Below are 22,974 nucleotides of genomic sequence, written 5' to 3' on the forward strand. Positions count from 1 at the left end.
TCTGTCATCCCTACCCATTCACAAAATATTAGTTTTTCTTTGTATATCTTTAGACCACTAATTTTCTCGAATTCTTCAAAAAGGTATTGGCGTTCTATATATATGTAGAGTATGTCTTTTTTTACAAACAGTGATCATCAGCATACAAAATTTGTTTTATTTCATGGTTCTCAAATTGAACTCCTTCATCATTTCTGCCTTTCCTTACTGTCAAAGCAAGTATTTCTCAACGAAGCAGAAATAAATACGAAGAGGGGATCCCCCTGTCTCACTACTCGTTTTATATTAAAAAAAACTCTACCGTAAAGCCAGGGGTTACCAGGGGATTTATCAAATATAATTTCTTTTAAAACACTTAAACATTCATGAATACTTATTCTACCTTTACATATATTACAATTGTCTTTACTTAAATGGGGAATGTCATTAAGGAACAAAGAATTTTCACTAACAATTGCTTTACTCAATGAGTATAAGTTTCCGACAATACGATCCAGTCTCCTTCAATATTTCCTTTCTTTCCTTAATGATAAGTTCAGCGTCAACACACACGCACACACACACACACCCTCTCACACACGCACACATGCGGCGACGATTGCACGTTAAACAGCTAAACATGACTTACCGTCGATTAAACTCTCTCCGATTTTGCAGTAACCATAAGTTCAGTCAATATAATGAAGATAAAGAATTACTGTCTTCCACTTCGCTTTTATATAACGTTATGCTTATACTTCCATGGTATGATTTCCAAGGTATGATGATAATTCAACACCTCGGCTTGGTGAGGGATTGGCATGCTCATATTTCCATATTCCTTTTTCTTTTCTTCCTTGAAGTCAGAGCTAGGCTTATTTTCGTTTTGATTTACAATCTAGTATCGAATGTTTACTTTCACTTCATGATATCTTACACTGATATTTTTTTCGAAACCCACGTTTCTGACAAATTCGACGCCGCTTGACGTGTAATGTCGGTATTTGATAGAGGCGGATCCAGCAAGGGGGTGACGCGACAGCCCCCCCCCCCCCGGAGCAAGGAGAAAAGATAAAAAGTAGCAAGATATGAGGTTTAATAGAATTAAACAAAATAGGGGCGGGGAGTTATTAGAAAAGACTGTTTAGACACTATATACATTTTCGCTCACTCGCCCGTTGAGTAAATGTTGTGACATAGGATGGGTTGTACTTGATTGGTTTGCATTTTCTCTTCAGGAGCGATCATAGGTTGTCAAGATCGGTAAAAATAGGTCATTTCGTAGTAAACTTTCTTTCGGAGTGCCCCAAGGTTCAGTCCTCTGGCCATGTTTTTTTTCTAGTCCTCTGACAAAACTTGCACATAAACATTGCGTAAACATTCATGTATGCGGATGACATGCCTGGTTCGTTGGATCGATGTCTACCAGGCTTCGTTTACAAAATACAGTAGATGATATACGGCCATGGATGCTAAATGATAAGTTGAAAATAAATGAAAGTAAAACATAGTTGTAAGTCAAAGTCATTAATGGACCGCTCTATACAGGTTGGGGACTCCTTAATCAAAACTTTGTCATCGGTTCGAAATTATTTTTTTTTAACGAAAACATGTCCATGGATGCACATGTAAAGAAATTATGTCAGTCAGTATACTATATTATTCATATTCAACATTAGAAAAGTCCTTGACCACAAGTCTGCTGCTATGCTTATCTCGTTTACATATAATTATTAGGAATGATCTCCTTTTAAAAAAATATATAGCCTTATTCGCATTGTTAATAAATATCAATATGAGAGTCAAAAGGGGCCTAAGCTTTCGATCCTAGCAGAATCTTCGTCGGAGGCAAAATGACAAACATATAAAGTGGAACAACCATAATATAGACCACAGACATTCAACAGCAACACTAGAAACAAGGAGACAAAAGGGGCATTAGTGAGTAGAGATGACCAATCAGGTTAATGAAGGGGATGAAAGAAAAGGAGTAGGCAGACACAGAGGGAAGTTAGTGTAAGAAAGAAAGGTCAATGAAAGACCTCAAGACAAGAGGGATTAAGATATGGGGCAGGCAACATCAAACAAGATCTGGAACAAAACAGTGATAGAGGGTATGATGAAGAGATGAATGACAAGAGAATTAGTGAGAGTTGGGTTAAACAGGTAAAAAGAAAGGCATATTAAACTGGTGCATAAGAGTGGGGGAAAGGGAAAAAAGGGAACTGATAATGTGCAAACGACACAAGTATATATGATAAAGCATTAAACAAACTAAGAGAAGAATGTAAATTTAAATATATAACTGTAAGTATATAAGTATATAAATATATCCAAAAGGGAATGTATATGAAAAAAATATATATATATATACAAAAGGTGTAACTGATATAGTAATCCGCTGGGTGTGAGGGAGAAAAACAGAAGACTATAATTTTATAGTGGAAGAAAAAAAGGGGAAGCAAAATTTCAATATGCTCAGAATACAGCTATAGTGATTTAACAGGAACGTAAAAATATCAACGCATTTCTCCAAAAGTTACATTGGTTCCTGAAGCGTATAGCATTTTAAATACTTCCCACTTGGAAAGTTTCAAATGGCATGACACCAAACTATTTACAAGACTTTGTCATGCCTTATACACCAGCTCGTATATCCTAGATCATCACACCTATGCGACTCCCGAAACACATGTGTCCTATGGTGAGTGAACTTTCTCTGCCGCATGCACGTTCTCTTTGGAATAATTTGCCATTGAACTTTCAGAAATATTATCATCACTTCAAACTTTCAAATCTGGACAGAAGTCTCATCTTTTCTAAAAGTATCAATTCTTGGCACCTTGACACTCATCCAAACTTTCTCATTCTTTGCATTGACGCCCCGAACCGTGGTTCCCGAAGTGACACCGGAATGCGACCATTTTCCTGACGGGCGCAGCACTCTCCGATTTTGCAGCAACAGTAAATAGATGAAGAAAATGTCTTCCACTTCGCTTTTATATAACTTAATGCCTAATCCCATCCTAATGTTTCCAAGGTGTGATCCGATATAATTAGGCAAGGATGACAAGATTTCGAAATACGGGTCACAGCTGACTTCCTTCGAGGTCATACCTATAGCATAATGAGCCCCCAAGGTAGAGGGAGTCAGACATGACGTAAGGGACAAAATATGTTAAAAGCTGCGAACGAAGCGATCCAGCAAACATTTTGACATTTTATTTTGCCTAAAAACAAACTGTGTTAGATTTTGACACAATATTCAGAGAAATTATGTAATATTCCACATTTTTCTTTTCTCTTCTTATCTCCTTTTTGTCCTGAGAAGTTTTAGGAATCCATGCCCCAAGCCCCTTTCATCTCTACGTCAGTTGGTCCTATAGTAAATGATTGATATTAATTACAATCTAACCTCCTTGGCAGGGTTGCCACCCCTATTTTTAATGATACAAAAATGTAATGGCTAAAATTAAAAGGCCTAAAATAACTTCACACAGATGTGAAAATTTATAATTACATATTATTACTTTGTTCATTATCTGCTGACGTAATTGGTTACAATCTTCTCTGGATAGCAGAAAATAAACTTATCACATATACCTCGAGAATTGTTTTTCATAACAGAAAGAATCAAGGTTCAATTTTACTCTGATGAGTCTAAGTGGGAAAGTCTTAGTACGTCAGTTGTCATATTTCAGTGTATTTGATCAGTGTTATGCTATTATCTGTACATCATTATGTTTGATTCATTCAAGAAATACTACAAGTATTTCCAGTGGATTTGTTAATTTTTATTATCTGCTTGATTTAAATCGATGCGAAGAGAAGAGATATGATTTGATTTAAATCTATACCAGCATGACCGAATTATTAGGTAATAGTCCATAGAAAGGGAATATGGAAACTCGAACAGTCATGTAAAATGAAATAATGCATCTGTTTGTAGCTCTTTATTATATTGTCTATTCCGTGATAATTTCCATGTTAAATTCTTACTTTGAATACAAATTTGGTTCTAAGTGGTTTTAAAAAAACAACAAAACTTCTTCTCTCATCGATGCAGCTTGTTTCGATAAATCTACTTCATAAATGTTAAATATGGCAGCACAAATATTTGTAATGATAAAAAGAAGGAAATCTAAACGAAATGGTTGAAATTACTGACATTGTATTTCCTTGCTATTCCGTTAAAAGCAAAAGTCGATGACGCTGAAGGCGTCAACATATAAAAAATTAAGAAATCCAAATCGCTGGAAATTACATGGGGGATTTGGGTGCCACCCCAAAAATGAAATAAATAGATAAACAAATAAATAAATAACAGATAGATCAATGAAAATAAAATGAGATTAAAAAATATCCAAGAAAACAAATAGGCCTATGAATAAATAATTAAAAAAAATGTAGAAAGAAAAGGGTGAAATGTAATATAGTTACAGGATGCTGGATATTCTGTCAACAACAAAAAAATCACAAAATAAAATTGTAATTCTAAATGGCCCAAATATTTCCGACGATATATTGTGATCTATTATGTTTGGCCCATTGTGCCACTAATCCAGATATCATGAAGCCTATTAATGGATATCAATTCACACATTCTACGTTCATAACTACTGCTGATTACGGGACCTTTCTCTATAGGTTTCACGAAAAAAAGTTCATGAAAATAATGAATAAATATTTTATGAACTTTTTTTCGTGAATCCTTTAGAGAAAGGTCTAGTAATTCCCTTTCCCTTTAATGTTTACGCATATGAGAAAAAATGTGAATATTCTCACATGAATGTGATCAATATCGTGAAATACGGGACAAACGGCTTCCTGGATGGGGTTGTACGGGACGCGGACAAATTTGTAAAATAAGGAAACCGTGAGTTTCTTGAAATACGAAACGTCTGGTCACCCTGGAATATGCATGTTCATATTTCAATGTTCCTTTTTCTTTTCCTTGAAATCAGATGCTTGTTTTCGTTTTGATTCTCAATATAGTATCGAATGTTTACTTTCACTTTATGATATCTTACACTGATATTTTTTTCCGAAACCAAAGCCACGTTTCTGTCAAAAACGTGGGTTTCGAAAAAATATATCAGAAACTTTCTGACAGTTTCGACGTCCTTTGACGTTTAACGCAGGTATTTGTCAGACGCGGATCCAGGAAGGGGGCGACGCGGCAGCCCCCCCCCCCCGGCGAGAAAGGAAAGGAGATGAGATAAAAGTATAGTAGCAAGATAAGTCGAGGATTGAAAATGAAAACAAAAAATAGGCGGGGTACTTTGTTAAGTTTGCGATATTGGTTGGTACTATCTTTGGTCTTTGGTTCCTGTTTAGATTATTATGAAGGATATAAACAAAACTATTCTCCTTGGGATCCGAGTTTTCAATATATTTTGTTTAGCGAAATACGCATCTTGTTCATGCTTTAAAAAAATGCTAATTTCAAAAATTTTAGCCGTTTCCGACTCTCCATGAAATTCCATAAACAGTCCTTTAAATGTTCCCTTTTCAGGGGATGAAAGCAAAAATCAGCACGCGCTTGGCACTTGTATCAATCATTTACTTACATGCCAATCATCTTCATGATTTTGCAAAAGTGGCTGAGAATGTTCTTTGTTTAGAACTAATTTTCAAAGAAAATATACACAGATTGTTTCTTCTTTAAACGTAGCGAAAGGTCGAGCTTTTCAGCTATACCCATTTGGTGTCTCCAAGCATGGGCGGAAATCCCAGGGAGACTGGGGGACGCGTCCCCCTACCAAAAAGAGTAGGGGGACACAATATAAAATGTCCCCCTACTATTTTTGGTCTTTTATGATGGAGAAAAAATCATCATTCATAATCAAAATAATACATGTATTTTGGACTAAATGACCTTATACGTTTTGGGTGAAACCCTTCTTTTTCTTGTCAAATATTGTGGGGTTAAAATGACCTTACACTTTGGGTGAGAACCATTTTATTTTTTGGCTTGTCAAATTTGCCAGTCCCTGGTCCCCCTACCATAGGGGACAGATTTCTGCCCATGTCTCCAAGGCTCACCTAATGTCGACCTATTTAATTTACAAGATCGCCTGTAAATGACTAACCTCGAGTACTGTTTAATCATGGATGTTAATAGCTCCATGGTTAAATCATGAACCCTACCGAGGTTAAATTATCGTGTGTAACAATTCAACAATTAGGTCTAACATCCAGGCATCTGAAGTATTAACAGTTATTCATTTATTTATTTGTTTCTGCATGTTATGAAAAAATACAGTGTGACCATCACAAAGTTAACGAGATGCATTATCATTTACATTAATGGATGTAGTGCAAGAGGCAGACATGCAGAGGTATGACAATATAAGAATATGGCTTCAGACGTTGTCACACCTTTAAAGATATCAAAGACATATAAGCACAAATTTCAAAAAGTCAAATGAGCTAAATGATGACTACAAATAGAAAAAAAAACCCATTATGTTCCACAATTAAATTACAAATATTTACAAAATGTGTGTAAGGAGTAATTACTTAAAATTAAAATTATCTTTGCGCCATCAAGGTATCAACTGTAGTCCCAACATCACGAACATCGTGCTCAGTCACACCACACAAATTAACTCCAAATCGACAGATGGCGTGTCATTCGAATTACGTAGCATTTTTGATCGATCTGCCTGCACCCTTTCGTTGGTATGACAAGGCATAAATGCATTTGATATCCGAGATGCATAGTTCACGTTTAACCTGCAAACATGTTACGTGTCTGTTGTGCTGTTTGAAAGATGTTCTCCAGTATCATGTGTATGAGATTCGGTCCCTGTAAGTGCACACGTATTCCTTGATTTGTTCTCCACTACGCCACTGATATGCACTGATGTGACAACCATGGAAATGATATGAAGGGCAACTAGCATCATACTGAGACGGAAAGATATCCTTTGCAGCCTCTTAGTTTTATTCATCCTTTCTTCTGGCCACTCCTCCTCCACTTGCCGGAGTACCTGAAATAAAATTAACAGTTAAAAATGTTTTACCAAAATTTAAACAGGAAACAGAGGTAAGTTTATTTGAATTTCTATTAAAAAAAAATCTGGTCAAACGTGGGCCATAAATTGTCGGCCTAAATGCGTAGAACTTATTTATTTTGGCAAGAACTTTCTATTTAAAGAGCCAATGCGTGTGCATCTGAAAGGATATTTAACTTTGAATAGATCTATGTAGAAAATGATAATGCACTTTTTTTTAAAAATAAAGGTTCAAGAATTACGTATTTATGCACCTCCTTGTAAACAAATGCATACATGTACATCAAAACAAACTGTGCATAATATCGCAGACAATTTCTTTTTCATTAGAGGGTAGCTTAAATGCGCTATAAGATGCACAAACTCAGAATTTTGAGATTAGGCAAAGCAAAGATAAACACTATTCTCGCTGATATCAAAATATATCCCTGTTGAAAAAACACAGTTTCACACAGTGTGATCACAGTGTGTCTTAAATGAATATTATGCCCACACTGTTGAAATGACCATATTCACACTGTGGACACCTTCGACAGTGTGACTGTTCACAGCGCGTTCACAATCATAGCCGATTATGTGAATATGTGATTCACACTGTTGAAATGCTCCTATATACAACAGTATGAAGGTGCACTGTAAAAACTGCGGTGTTAAAAATGACACCAATTGGTGTTAATAGAGGACCACACCCTGAGGTGTTAAAATTACACCCTAGAGATTAAACATAGCACAAAAAGTGTAAATGTAACAACAAAAGGTGATGTAATAACACCTGTAGGTGTAAAACTAACACCCCCAATTTAACACCGGTATAAAATAACCGGTGTGGTCCTTTATGTACACCGGTTAACACCACAGTTTTGCTGTGTGATTTCACATTGTATTCCACACTGTGTACACACAGTGGCACTGACACTGTGGGAGACTGTGTTCTACCGGTTCAAACATCTACCTTTCCCGCACAGGTCCTTCTCCTAATGATAATCATGATGATCATTATGACGGTCAACACCCAGGTGAAGAGATTGAAGACGAGAGATGAAACATACATCCTACTGTTTGTACTGGTCTCCATGGCAATGAGTACCGTCGACCAGCCGGTCATCATGAACTGGGCTACGTTATTCATGCAGCATGTACCGTTTTCGATCGTGAAGGCTTCGGTAGAGTATTTCAGCTTGGCTCGTTGGTCAGGTGACGGCTTTTTGACATCGTCCTGGTTAAAAATAGATGTACACTGTTAAAAAATAAACCTGATTTTACAGAAAAAGAAATAAGATTTTGCAAAGAGCAATAACAGAATCATTCTGTAAATTCATAAAACAGGAATATGTCTGCAATTTAACAGAACAGGTCTGTTTAAAAAGGCCGGGGAAAAGGGTGTTTTATTGAAGGAAATTTGTAAGGTTTCATACACCGAATACCAATTTCCTGTAAGATTACGCAATCTGGTAAGATTACAGGTGTTCTCGAGACTCTGCTGCAGGAACTTTTTTTTATTTTAAGGATAAATTTTCTAACAGTGTAGGCCTACTTTTATAAAAATAATTATCATAATTAATGTGGCTTCGGCATCTAATGTGCCCTATATCCCATCATACATTCACTGGCATAAAATGTTAACGGCCTCGAAGTGGGGGGGGGGGGGGGCTTACGATATTTCATGTTTTACGTTTTACACGTCTGATGAGAAATGTATGGAACCCTAAGCCCCCCTCCCCAGGCGCGCCGGTACACTTTCAGTTTTGGGGGGGCAAAATCCCGAAGGGGGCACAATATTTTTGACAGCGTGAGATACCGAAGCGATCGAGCGGGAGAGGGCGTGGGAACCCCCCCCCCCCCCCCACGGTAAGGACTTTGTGTAAAAAATGTAGTTTAAAAGTTACGTTTCTAAGAGAATTCAAAAATAAATTTCTTGAGAATTAAACATAGAATTCACTACGAAAGACTATACTCAGAGTTTATGAGAACCTATGAAATCTACGCGCAAAACGTGGTTTTCGTGTCTGATCAATTAAATTACGTAATACGCTTATATTGACTCAAAATACCAGCAATTACATTTTTCATGCAATATCCTTTCAGAAATATTTATTTATGTACATTTACATACACAGACGACGCGAGAGAGCACAGTTATCATAAGTTTCAAGGAGTGTATTAAGCAGAAGAAGCGTAACAACAGAAACAAAATACATTCTAATGAATGTCTTTTTAAATTTAAAATGTCATACTGTTCTGACGTGGCAGACGACGTTAAGCGCTTTTAATAAATCCCCATTCTATTTAAATCATTTCTGACCTCAGCATTGGAGATCGAGAGTCCCTGATTATCCATGCATAGGCAAAACGTTTCATATTTTGTAACTGGAGGAAAAAGAAATATGACCTGCTAAATTATTGTCTAACATTTTTGAAAACTTTTCTGAAAGTTTAAAACATTACTCGATTCATGTGTTTCCTTTGGCATGTTTTGTATGGCTGGGAAGCACTTTTGGATGACCCCTTCAAAATCTTCTTTTTTCTTTACATATTTTCTGGGGAAATTGTGACCATAACTAGGAAATAATGAATATCAAATTCCAGGAAATATTCATTTGTAAATAATCATGAATTAACAAACTACGGCAGTTCATAATGTACATTATGTAACATTATTTAGAAGAAAACAATTACATTCCAACAGCGGATGTGGTTGACGGTACACCATGTGGAGTTTTCGAAAAAGTGGATAGAGGAAGAAGTGAAATTGACAGGAGGAAGTAGACAGTTGATAGTCGAGTAATTTTTTGTTCAAATGAGCGTAGTCCTGATAAAGACAGTAAACCAGAAAAGGTTGAAGACTTGAAGAGGCTTGATTAGTTGATAAATGAGTACTCCTGCTCTGCAATCCATTCGCCGACTCAAGCTAGCATCTTCTCATTTATCCAATAAGCAACTACTCAATCCTTTATAACTCTTTAAACTTTTCGGTTTTACAGCTATTTTCAGATTCCATATGTTGCTCGAGTAACTAGCGTTCACGCGCGTTGGTGATATCGGGTCCGGGGAGTGTTTCATGAAAGGACTTGTAGGACGTTTTATCCGACAAGTCCTGTTTTATCCGACATTTACTATGGTAACAATGCTTCTCAACCAATCAGAATACAGGAAAGTTGTCAGATCTTACAACTTGTCGGACGAAAATATTGATGAAACACCACCCCGGTCTGAGCGTTTGTGGGCGACCGCGCGTTTGTTAGCCGACATGCACAGCCAGCATGCATTGGTGAACCACTTTCAATTTGCCATTCGGTTTTAGTCTGAAATGTATTCATTAAAAGGTTAAACGTTATCACACTGTAATAAGATGGAAAAGGGGCTTATCAAAGGTATGTTTCACAGAGGGACATGTTCGTCAAAAGACGCAAGGCTTACTTTGATGTGTAATTGCCCCGTCAGGGGCGAAATTTTTTAATTTTTGACAAAAGAAATGACAATTCTTATGCAGAAAAGTGCCGTCATCGTTTACTTTTGTCCTTAAATAATATCATTTTTCTACTTTTAGGGGGGCACATTGGGGGGGGGCAAAATCTCGTTTTGCCTCCCCCCAAATTTTCTTTGGGGGGGCACTTGCCCCCCCTGCCCCCCCCCGCTTCCGGTGCCCTTGCCCCTCCCCCCTGCTCCGGGGACCATTGGTTTGTTTATTATACTTCAATGGTTTGTTATAATTGTATTTCTATGGATTTAGTATTATTGTTCTGTTGGAAATGAGAAAAAAATATAATTAAAACTGAAAACTGAAACCCTGTGTATGTAATATGCTGCAGCCGTCACAAGGAACATTTCCCACACCCTGGCATGTGACAGAGTGTGATGATGTTATTATTTTTTTTCAAGAGGGCTTATTAATGCTTATGTTTTCCATGTGTTGAGGTAGCATTACCCATCCCCCCCACACACACACCTCCCTGTGTCACATTACCCCACCGAATATTCTACATAATTCATCAACATTGGTACCGGATATAATCGTGTAACTAATAATCGGTACCACATTGAATAAGGCAGTCAAATGTGTAATAGGCCTACAGAGATTAATATGCGCATAAAATAACAATTAACTGATATGTGAAAGGAGATATCTCCTTGATATGTGCGGGGATATGTGCAAGCCTCCGGATGATACAACAGGCCTTTCGCATTTACTGCGGGAAATATCTCTACAACGTAACATTCTTTGGAAAATGCAAGTCAAATCACAGTGGATAGCTGAGAGCACTAGCGTACCTACGGGGGGCAGTCTGCCCCATGCAAGGGACGTATCCTTGCCCCCCCCCCCCCCCCCCGACGAGCTTGAAGACCTTCTTTATTTTATTAATTTTTTTTGCTTGTCATTTTTTTCTGGTACAAAATCCTATATTTGTGGTTGAAAACCCCCCTTTTTTGCTTGTCAAATTTTTGGGCGGACTAATGCGCCCCCCCCCTGTGAAAAATCCTAGGTACGCCACCGGCTGAGAGCCTTTTGTCGAAAGTTGGATCTGGACTGCATCGGAATCTCTTGACTCTGGACAACGACATATTTACGATTGTTTGTCCATTTTGATTGCATTTTCAAAGGCATCGATGCATTGTAGAGAGTTTCCTCGTAGTAAATGCGAAACTACCTATTATCAACCTGACATACAACTTACCGCCAATGCATCCGGTGAAGTATAGCTTTTACTGTATGGGGGGAGAAGACAAAAATACAACATAAAAGTAACATAACTTAATATTAGCAATTTATTTCCTTCATTCATATCATCAAATCATTTGTTTTATTTGCCCATGTTAGAGCCGTCACTTATTGAAACTTATCAAAAATGTACAAAATTTCTACAGCTTGATAATAACTAAACAGAATGGACCAAGACAATAAGCTAATGATAAGTTGGTGATATGTGCCACCCTGTGTAAAGTATCAGAAATGATTAAATCAAATAAATAAATAAATAAGCTACAAACGATAAGCCTAAGATAAACAGACTATATACAATTAAATGGGCCATATTAATGTATGAAGATGAATTATTTAACGTACAGAAGCAAAGTAAGAGAGAGAGAGAGAGGAGAAGGGGGGAGAAGAGTGAGAGAGAAGGGGAATGCATGGTGTTCATTATGATACTAATGTTGATGGGCAACCAATGATTCATTTGCTAATCAAATTAATTGGTTGTATATTGTAACCACCAAGTATTTATGATATACAGGAGAGAAGTGATGATATATAATATATTTTTTGAAGACGGACAGTCAACCTGCCGAAAGTCGAGTAACCTCTCTTCCCCTCATCCTGCTACTACTCAAACCATCGCTACTCGAGCCATATTCAACCCATCTCATCTGGTTTACAGTCCTTTTCAGGATTTCACTCTTTTCAAGAAAAGAATACCTCCAATGTCCTCTTTTCATCCTTTCTCGTCTTTCCATCTCAATTTTCTACCTGTATTTTCCTTTCCTTCTTCATATTACACATGGTGAGCCGTAAACCTTGTTATAAATTCCGTGCATCAACGGGTCATGCAAACCTACAAAGATCATCCAAATTATTTTGTTTGAAAAAAAAAAATCGGATATACAGCCAGGGGAGGGGTTGACTTTCCTTTCTACCTCATTTCATTTTCATTCATTTCATTTATTTTCCAAATCAATCAAAATACAAAGAAAAACATACAACTCATTCCGAAATAGTATAAATAGCATAATTACAATATAAATGCAGATTCTAAGTGGATGGACCTAAAGTAAAGCAAAATCTTGTTGTGGATAGGCCTTTAACATATAATTCATGTGTAATTATTGATAGCTACAAATAATTATAGAAAAATAGAGCTGAGCTCGGAGAAAGTTACAGAAGACAAGGACGAAAACAGAGAACATTACAAAGAACAGGGGCACACAGGTTACCAGACAAGACAAGGACAAAACAAGACATAAAAGAAAGAAAGAAGGAAAGAAGACCCGTCCATTATATTGCTATTCACGATTGCGATGTTTAAGTATGACGTAAAATATTTTGACAGAATTGATCGTATGCCAGTGAAATAGAAAGTAGTAGACGGGTCCTTTTAAGGGTATCTGCAGCTGTAAATATGAATACATGTACTTTATTTACAATGACAAACATACGGACATAGTGAGGGGATGGAGCACCTGGCAGACGAGGAACATAAACATGCAATCTTTAATCGACACTATTTGCCAAATATTATTTTTGAAGTAAGAGCTGTACATTGAAAAAACGAAAACTTTATTTTAACTTTAACTCCGGTAGTGTTATATGTCCACACCAGAGAAGTGTTAAACTACACCAGTTTCGTTTTGGTCTAGCACCAGATAGGTGTTTATACAACACCAATTTGACACATCAGTTTGATTCCAAACTGGTGTTGTTTCAATACTTCTCTGGTGAGGACATAATATAGATTCTGGGCTGGTGTTAAATAAACACCGAAGTTTTTGCCAGTTTGTGAATTTATCAAAACCTTATCGTCTTGTCATCTACCACAGATATGAACCTATTATTTTTGTGAATAATTCCGATCAAAGTAACACTTTTCATCATGATATATAAATTTAAAGCGAAAGGGAGGTTGATGATTGCATTTTGCACCTTTTTGCAACTGGGAGTGCCACAATACAAAATTCCCATCCCCCCCCCAAAAAAAAAATAATATGATATATTTTATTGATTCAATCAAGATGAATGTAATGTTGCTGGTTGCTTTAATGCTATCCAATCGTTCTGTATTTTTGTATATTAATGTATGTAATGACATTTGTCAACCTGCAGGACGCTTTTTTCTAAAGCATTCAATAATACTGACAGGCCAATCACTATATATGAAATACAAAATACAAAAAGTAAAATATTTTAATAATCAAACTTATTCGTCTATATACTATTATGCATGATCCGTGTATTTTGCTGATCAATCAATGTAAAAACATGCATGCGTAGAGAAAGACACTCATTGCATACATGCTATTGATGCTAATCGAAACGAAAACTGCAGAATGGAATACAATAACTCCCAAATCACCCCGGATTATAATACAGTATGATGCATTTGGTACATTATCATTTGGTTAGCTACTGTATATTAATATATGTGTCGGTATGAGGAGTGCGTCGCGTTTCGAGACATCCCCTAATCTCGACCGCGGCCCCACCGATTCATTTGCTAAGCGTGAAATCCCAGATGCCTGGCTGACAAGTGTTAATAGTCCTTAAAGGGGCATTTTGCTGTGTCATTTTTAGTTAAGACTAAAAGGAGGAGAGAGAGAGAATCCGGGAAGACAATACAGAGATTAAGGATCTCTTTTTTTTTCTTCGAACACTGAGCACAAGAAACTAATGTGACATTACTGTGCGTCCAGTAAAAAAAGGGAAACCGATATTTCCATGTCTTTATTCTTTACACTCAAATATGATATTTTATTTACATAATGATATGATTCAATTTATTCCTCTTTATTTTGAAACCTAATATGAGACGAACATTTCACGCATTAATGAGCAAGACGAATTTGAAATGTGAATGTCAAAACCAGGTTGCGCAGAAAATGTGGACAAGATTGGTTAGTAATGCGATGATCGTGCTTATTCGAAGATTAGCTGATAAGCATTTATTTTGTATTCTTTGTTAATATTCTCTCACTGAAATGAAACAGTGGATTCATATTCACACGCGAGTTTATGCGCAAATCGTTTCTGATATGCCTCAATATTTATTGTTTGTTATCTGCTAAGCGTGAACGACTTGTCAAGCTGTTGTTTCCAAATTAGAGATGAGATTCCAATCTTGCCTTAAGTAAAAAAATTATAGTAAAAGCATGTTAATAATTGTGAAATCTATTAATACTTTTCAGATATGGAGATAGCATTCAAAGCTTATTACAGACTGAGGCGGATATTTGGATATAAGATTTTTTTCTGTTGGATTAAATACCAGACTTCTCTGTATAAAATTCTCCTTTTTCATTATTTCTTTCTCCATCTCTTTTCCAACTTTCTCCCTTTCTGTTTTTTTCAAAGTAACTTTACCCTTAGGTTGATCGCCCCCTGTCCCACCCCTGTGGCGCCGTCCCTGTGATTAGCTATCTAACTTTTTACACATGCATTGGTGCGCCAATGAATTATTTAGGCCTATGCATCCACCTGCTGATATAATAACATTAACTTTCAGATCGGCAGATGCGAATATAGGATTGATGGACAACTCAGAGCTTTTATGGTGTATTTATAGATTAATCATTGACCAAACTGTGTATTTTTACCTCCACCCCCCCCCCACCCCAACCCCCACACACATTTCAAAACACGTTGGATGGATATCTTGATTTCTCGTCTTGTATTTCTATACACACGCACACAAACACACCCTCGCGCGCGTGCACCCGCACACACCGTCGCACCCATACACATTTCCAAACGTATATAAACAAGTAGTGTATGTGGGTGTGTGTGATTGCGAGTTTGCGAGCGGGTGTGTGGGTATAGGCAATATATACATATATATATAATCTGAACAAGTATATGAAGAGCAACAATATCAACAAACAGTATCAGCATATTCCAACATAATGCAGACCGGCAGGCAACAGAAATCAATCGGTACTTGCCATTCAATCGAACAAGCAAATTAATTTTTTCACTGCTTGTTACAAGAAAAATTGTACGGCACATTAAAAAAAAATATTAGAATTGATGCAAGGGAGGTGGAGAGCTCTGACATATCTCATTCTGCATTATCGTTGCATTAAAAAAAAAAAGGGGGGGGGGGGGTTATTGCTTCCAAATGACGCAGATTTGGGAGCAATAACTTTTTTTCATTTTTGGCTTCTGAATTCCCTGACGACAGCCCCCTGAGTAAAACCCCCACCGAGCACAGCAAGCCCTATTTAAAAAAAAAAAAAACTTTCCAAGGCCACTGGTTTTATATTATCTATTTAATGCTAAGCCAACAAAATATTATCTTCTTACCCATCATTACTCTCGTCCATCTTGTATTTCTCCTCGTAAAAAACTCTTTCTCCCAATAACATCCTCGACTAAATGAATGAAATCCTCGACTAAACTCTTGATTAGTCCACCTTTTGGTCCCCTATGGAATTGATGGCATCTTCATTGCGTCTATACACCATCACCTAGCAATCTCACATTGCACTGCAAACGATGCATGAACTCATGTCAGACATGAAGGATATTTCCCTATTGTCTTCAGTGATAGATAGCTTGGCAGAAGGCTTAGCAGCAAAAGTCCATGCTCAACACGCTCAACTGGTGATGAAAGTGCAATGCGTAATAAATTTCCATCGTATGTTGACCTTATCATCCATGGCTGCTAGCTGGTGTTGCTGCATCTCTGCCGCTCGTATGACGATTTATTACGATTTCGTCTGGCAACTAAATTACACTGGTATTCGTTTTGCTTCAACGATACTCCCAATAAATGAGATACATTTATGTTCAGGGGCGGATCTAACCTTCGACAATAGGGGGGGGGAGAATTTTTTTATCAGTCACATTTTCCCCGATCGGCCATTCGAAGTTGATTTAAGTTTGCTTCTTTGATGGGGTAGTCCTAATAGTCACTTCTATACTTTATCCTTATAAATCAACAATATATATATATATATATATAAGAATGTTTAAATTTAAGACAAAATACATGAAATAGCTTGCGCTTCGCGCTCGTACTAATTGAATAAATAAGGCTTATGAAATGATTATAATTTCATGTATTTTGTCTTAAATTTAAACATTCTCGCCAATGTTTGTGTTCCTCAACGAGATGTGTATCCAACTAAATAATTACTGCAAGCGTGAAGCACGAGCAGAAATTTTTAATATAGGGTCTACGTTTTGATCTGATCAAAAAGGATCTGTTAAGGGCTGCTAGCATTTAGCCATGGAGACGTGACATATTTCAGCAATCAAATAGTGCAAGTTTGCAGCGCGAGCAGAAAATTTCGGGATTTACACTTAAAATGGGACATTCTTTTCATGTTTTGTATAAATCATGAAAAGGATGAGTAATTGGAAATCTTCCTACATTAATAATGCGAGTGCAAAGCACGAGCAAAAGGGATCTGAAACTGGATAATGATTAAAGAGCTGCGTATCTAAATAAACATGCGCGCGTGTGTTTCAGATTTCGACCTAAAATCTGGGCATTCTACATACCTTTTTCTATCATGAATATCACTAAAGCGAGTGCGAAGCGCGAGGTTAAAATATTTGATATTCCGATCTGAAAAAAGGTCAATTTAAGCTCTGTATTTTAAGCACTTTGTAGGAAATTGTGAGGTAGATATGGATCACATTTAAAAAAGAGCTGACATGTTTCATTATTATTACTTTGAGTTTTGACATAATAGGACCGGGATATTCTAAGAACATTATGTCACCATAATAATGATGACTATCTTCCTATCTCTCTTCCTAAACGCAAGATGAAACTTATCCATATTCCATGCTGAAAAATTGACAATTTGATTATTAAATTGATATATTATATCATGTATAGTCTAATAAGCCTAATGAGAGCACGAAATCTGTTAATATTTATTAAATTCAAAGCACTTTTGTGATTATGAATAAAATGCATGAGTTAATATATTTTCAACAATCAATGCCAGCGCAAATCGAGAGCCGAAATTTTTGATAAAATCTCATGTGGATTTTAACTAGTTTGTTAAGATATACAAAACTCACCGATCAAAATGCAAGCGTGCAGCCCTGGCTGATACGTTTCGACAATATTATGAACTGAATAGGGATATTTTGAGAACTTAATGGAATAAAGTGGAACAACACAGCCTATTCAAAAGGTGTATGAATAGCAAAATTCAATAAATATTGAATCAAAAAACATATTTTTTTTGTTCAAAGCTACGTACATTAATTTGCATGGTAAAATATTCAAGGTGTACAATATTTACAAGCAATCCTTCACTCAAAATATGGCGTCCCCCAAGGATCAATATCAGTGCTACTGCTGTTTATAGTGTACATGAATGTGTATTGTTGTTCATAATTGTTAATTTTTATACGTGGATCTACGCCTTCTTCAGTTCGGACTATATTCCTATGTTACGTACTATAATTCATTTGTATGACCCTATATATATATATATATATATATGAATGTCGATGGAACGAAATAAATGCGATTTAATATTCACTTGAATTGAAAAAGAAATATTGTCCTCACATTACATTTGGTAATATTAAATCTTAATTATGCATGCTAAACTTGATTAATGAATGTTATTTAGCTATTAATGCAGGTTATTTTAGAAATAATAATTTGGAAAAAATGGAAATTATATATGGTGACTTTGATATCGAAAATCTATGTAAACAGGCTTTAAAAGGATTCTCTGACCCTTTTTTGTCCTTCATAGAAGAAACTTCATTATCATAAAAACGAATGTAAATTGTGTTCAGTCACGATATGAATCACACTTTAACTACAGGTAAACAAAAAATACATGCGTATTATAACTTCACTTGAATAAATGAAAACTTTTTTTTTTCTCATTGAAATTTGAGACAGTTTGATGGATGACCAATTGTTTTTAATGCACATACACACATACACATATATATGTATATATATATTTGTACGATAAAGCAGTGTTTTGAAGTTGAAGATGATTTGTGTGAAATAAAACGCGATTTAAAAGATAGCAGGCGTGCTCGTTTTATGTGAACACAACTCCGAATTCATGGTGAATAATAAAATACATGTATTGCATTAAGTGGGAGACGCATAGACTGTCTAAATGATGTATGAATAGGCCCCATGCAATATAGCAATTTATTTGCCCCTAACCGTTACAAACTAAGATCAATCATTCATGACCATATCATTACATACATGCCTGTGACAGTAGTCGAACGCTACATAATACCAATCAGAAAATTATATTTAATAAGATCCATAGTGTGGGTTCCCATTGCAATTACGATGTCATAAAACCTTAAAAGATAAATGCAATTAGTTGATGAACATTATTATAGAAAAACGTTCACGGTTAATTGACTCTGCCTGTGATAATTTCAAGTAATAGCTTTGTCATATGGTCTGACATGGGTATCACGATCCAAGGGAATGATAGTTCTAAGAAGGGGCGGATCCAGTTTTATTTTTACAAGGCTACACGTTTCCCCATAATCATGTCCGTATATCACTATAAACAAGTAATCAGGTAATGTGAGCGCGAAGCTCGAGCTGAGTTTTTATATACTCATGACCTGAATTTAGCACTCTTGGTTACCCATGAATACGGTAGGTAAAAAAAAAACTACACACACATTACGTTGGTATGGTAAAAAGAGTTTTATGGGTTTTAATGTTTAAATGAGCTTTTTTTTAAATCGTGAATAAATATAGAACTCAATGAGGGGCCATATGGGCCATCCGTCTGAGCGAGTAGGATGCGAGTAGTCTGCTGGGCAAACCCTTCACTCGAGTAAGGGTCGGAATGTGCAGCCTACTCATGCCTTGTGTACTGAAGGCTCTCTCGCTCATGCAAGTTTTGTATGTGCTAGTCTTGCGTGGAGGCACTCTTGTTGATCAAAGTTCCAATCAGGGTCTGTGCCTGCAGACTAGGATGCGCGTGGGCCATATTTGGGCCTGCCGCAACGGAAGGGTTAACCCTTAGCATGTGCCTCATGCTCATTTCTTTCACCTTTTTTTTTCCTCTGAATTCCTTCATATTTCTTTCTTTCTCCTTTTAATGCTTTCAGCTTGCTCTTTTCCTTCTTCTATTTTTCTTTATTTCTCTTTTCTCTATTTTTCTTTCTTTCTTCCTTTCCTTCATTCCTATATACCTTCCTTCTTTATATCTTTCTTTCTTTTTTTCTTTTCGTTCTTTCTTTCTTTATCTCTTTCTTTCTGTTTTTCTTTCCTTCTTTCCTTCCTTCCTTGCTTCCTTCCTTCCTTCTTTGTTTCTTTCTTTATTTTTTCTTTCGTTCTTTTATTCTTTCTTTCTTTTCTTTTTTAAAGCTTTCTTTCTTATTTTCTTCTTATTCTTCTTCTTTATCTTTTGGTGTCTCATTTTTGCAATGAGCCATTTTTAGTGGAATGGATTCGATATAGGCTTTTCAGTTTAAAGGGATGGTCCGGGCTGAAAATATTTATATCTTACTACGAATTCACTGAGCATAACGCCGAAAATTTCATCAAAATCGGACAACAAATAATAAAGTTATTGAAGTTTAAATTTCAGTAATATTTTGTGAAAACAGTCGTCATGAATATTCATTAGTGAATATTCATTAGGTTGGCTGATGATGTCACATCTCAGTGTCATCTCCACTTTCCACTTTGTTATGTTATTACATAAAACCATATTTTTTTCATTATTTCATACTTGTGTGAATAATATGTCTCCCTTATAATGAAATAAGTTTCAGCAATAAATAATGCACTAAATCAGTAGTCAATCCAATTTTTCTAGTTTTTGGAGGAAAATTTTTTAATAAACCTAATTTCATATATTAAAATACAAAAGAACAAGTGGAGATGTGACATCATCAGCCCACCTAATGAATATTCATGACGACTGTTCTTACAAAATACTACTAAACTTTAAAATTCAATAACTTTGTTATTTGTTATCCGATTTTGATGAAATGTTCATCATTTTGCTCAGTGAATTCTACTCTATTTATTAAACTATAAATATTTTCAGCCCGGACCATCCTTTTAATTTATGTTTTGCTTTCTCTCGTGTCTTCGCTCTCCTCCCCATTTTTTTTTTTTGAATGGGCCGCCCCAGACCCCCGGTCAGTTGCAAGAACTATACAGTATATGAATAAACAGAAAAACTGGAGTCCTTCCGACTCGATCAGTTTGTAATCGGTTGTGCTAAAACAAAGGCTGATCTGCTATGGTGTTAAGGGATTTAGTAGTAATTATGAGCATACGTAAGTCACCTGACCCCGGGGGGCACTCAGTATATAATGCATAGTGGGTATGTGCCGCGGACGGGACCCCCATTTTTACACCCAAATAGACCATTTCGTAGTTACTTCATGGGCAATTTTGGTCAAATTACCTTTCATTTCTTTCATCATGATAGGCAGATTTCAAAGCAAGATATTACGTAAGCTTGCCTTACATAGCAGGATGAAGAAATTTAATAGACCAGGTGACTAGAATAGCACACCAACGAACACCAATGAACAAATGAAGGTATTTGTTGCATTCCTACTCTGAATGCATATCTTAGCATGTTGCACAATGTACTTGACAAACTGTGAAATACCAGTCGTTCGTGGAAGCATTGTTGTTTTTTGTGGATGTAAATGAAAACGACAATTCAAAAGAATATATGAATAATCACGACATCAAAGTTGGTGCTTATCTCATTAGATTTTAAAGCACCATGTCACTTTAGTACAAATGACCTTCTGATCATGCGTAGAATCTTTTGATCATGCGCAGAAAGGAACTACGAACTGGCTTATTTCCGTTGCAATTAAGCATTGCATTCTTCTCTTATTGAGAAAAAACAAAGAAAGCCGCTCCAATGCATAGCATTTTGATGAAATTTTCAGCATTTTGCTCATTGAATTTTATTCATTAAGCTATATATAATTTCAGCCCTGACCATCCTTTTAATTAATGTTTTGCCTTCTCTCGTGTCTCCGCTCTCCTCTCCATTTTTTTTTAATGGGCCGCCCCAGACCCCCGGTCAGTTGCAAGAACTATACAGTATATAAATAAACAGAAAAGCTGGAGTCCTTCCGACTCGATCAGTTTGTAATCGGTTGTGCTAAAACAAAGGCTGATCTGTAGTTACGTAGGCCCTAAAAACATTGATTTTTTACGCACGACCGGCAGTTCCGAAACTAAAATCAAAATTAAAAAAAAAGTAGTTTCTAAACCATTTCAAATTAAATTTCAAAAAGTTTTAAGCCACAAAAAAATGTATGATAATACTGATAATCGAATTTGTATAATTTCAGGCTTTTCGCAGAAAAAAAAATTCAGCATAAACAAATTGAAAATAAAAATATGCATGGGATATAACGAATAAATGCAATGGTCTCGGATAAAGCAAAGTCGACTTCTCAAAAATTGCATATCAACATAGTGTAAATGGAATGCCACAGGGGCGGGGGGGGGGGGCAATTAAAAATACATGTATGATAATTATATACCACCATATCTCCTCGGCTTACCACGCTGTTGAAATCCAAACATTTCTTATATTTTTACAGTTGGAGTGTACAGGGCTTGTAGTTTTTATACAAAAAATGTTGAATTAAAAATAGTTAACAAGAAATGTTGAATAGGGCTGCCGACACACCAAATTCTTTTTCTATGTGTAAATATGCATAGTTTAAGACTATTTAACCGGTGTACAGACATTTGGGGTCAAATAGTATCAAACAGGACTATCAAACATTCTATTTTCCAATTCATTTGTCAAAAAAAAAACATGTTGGGTAGACTCTAGTCAATATGAAAACAATGTTGTAAAGCAAAATATTTTCAAAAACAAATTTTCGCTATTAAATATTTTTTTCAGAAAGCATGTCGTCGGATACGACAATTACGAAAATCCAATAAATTCGATTTCAAATGAAATCGAAATTTTGTATCAAATCAATTTGCAAATTACTTTTGTCGAATAGGACCTAGTATAAAAATATAAGCTTATGATGATAGTGCTAAAATGGCTTTCCATACAATATCTCGGAATGATTCTGTAGAGCTTTATTTGCGACCATAGTTCAGAGCACTTTCATGTACAGGTTAGATTCATTTTAGTATTCTATAGGTCAGAGAACTTTCTATAAACAAGTTGGAATGTTAGATGCAATTCAATTCATCTGCTCAGTCTTTGTAAATTTCACTTCTTTGTTTAGCTAGACATGGAGTTGACCTGGATTACATGCTTCAATTCATTGATTCTCTGTATGTTCTGTTAC

The 22,974-nt window shown here is 36.0% G+C and overlaps 1 protein-coding gene across 1 annotated transcript; it reads right to left on the reverse strand.

Annotated features, from left to right (window-relative positions):
* Positions 1-5,975: 5,975 nt before the first annotated feature.
* Positions 5,976-16,434, reverse strand: LOC121423139. Its single transcript, XM_041618438.1, has 4 exons — positions 16,006-16,434; positions 11,672-11,702; positions 7,951-8,214; positions 5,976-6,974 (listed from the first exon to the last, which is right to left on the reverse strand). The coding sequence occupies exons 1-4, from the start codon at positions 16,065-16,067 to the stop codon at positions 6,729-6,731; spliced, it is 603 nt and encodes a 200-aa protein (XP_041474372.1). The 5' UTR covers positions 16,068-16,434; the 3' UTR covers positions 5,976-6,728.
* Positions 16,435-22,974: the final 6,540 nt, after the last annotated feature.

This window comes from Lytechinus variegatus, chromosome 10 (genome assembly GCF_018143015.1).
Source record: "Lytechinus variegatus isolate NC3 chromosome 10, Lvar_3.0, whole genome shotgun sequence".
In the NCBI taxonomy this organism is placed as follows: domain Eukaryota; kingdom Metazoa; phylum Echinodermata; class Echinoidea; order Temnopleuroida; family Toxopneustidae; genus Lytechinus; species Lytechinus variegatus.

Coding starts and splice junctions, on each gene's coding strand:
- LOC121423139 (XM_041618438.1), bottom strand. CDS start 16,067: ATGTTATTGGGAGAAAGAGTTTTTTACGAGGAGAAATACAAGATGGAC. Junction 11,703..16,005: donor ATGGACGAGAGTAATGATGG/GTAAGAAGATAA, acceptor CCCCCCATACAG/TAAAAGCTATACTTCACCGG. Junction 8,215..11,671: donor CTTCACCGGATGCATTGGCG/GTAAGTTGTATG, acceptor ATTTTTAACCAG/GACGATGTCAAAAAGCCGTC.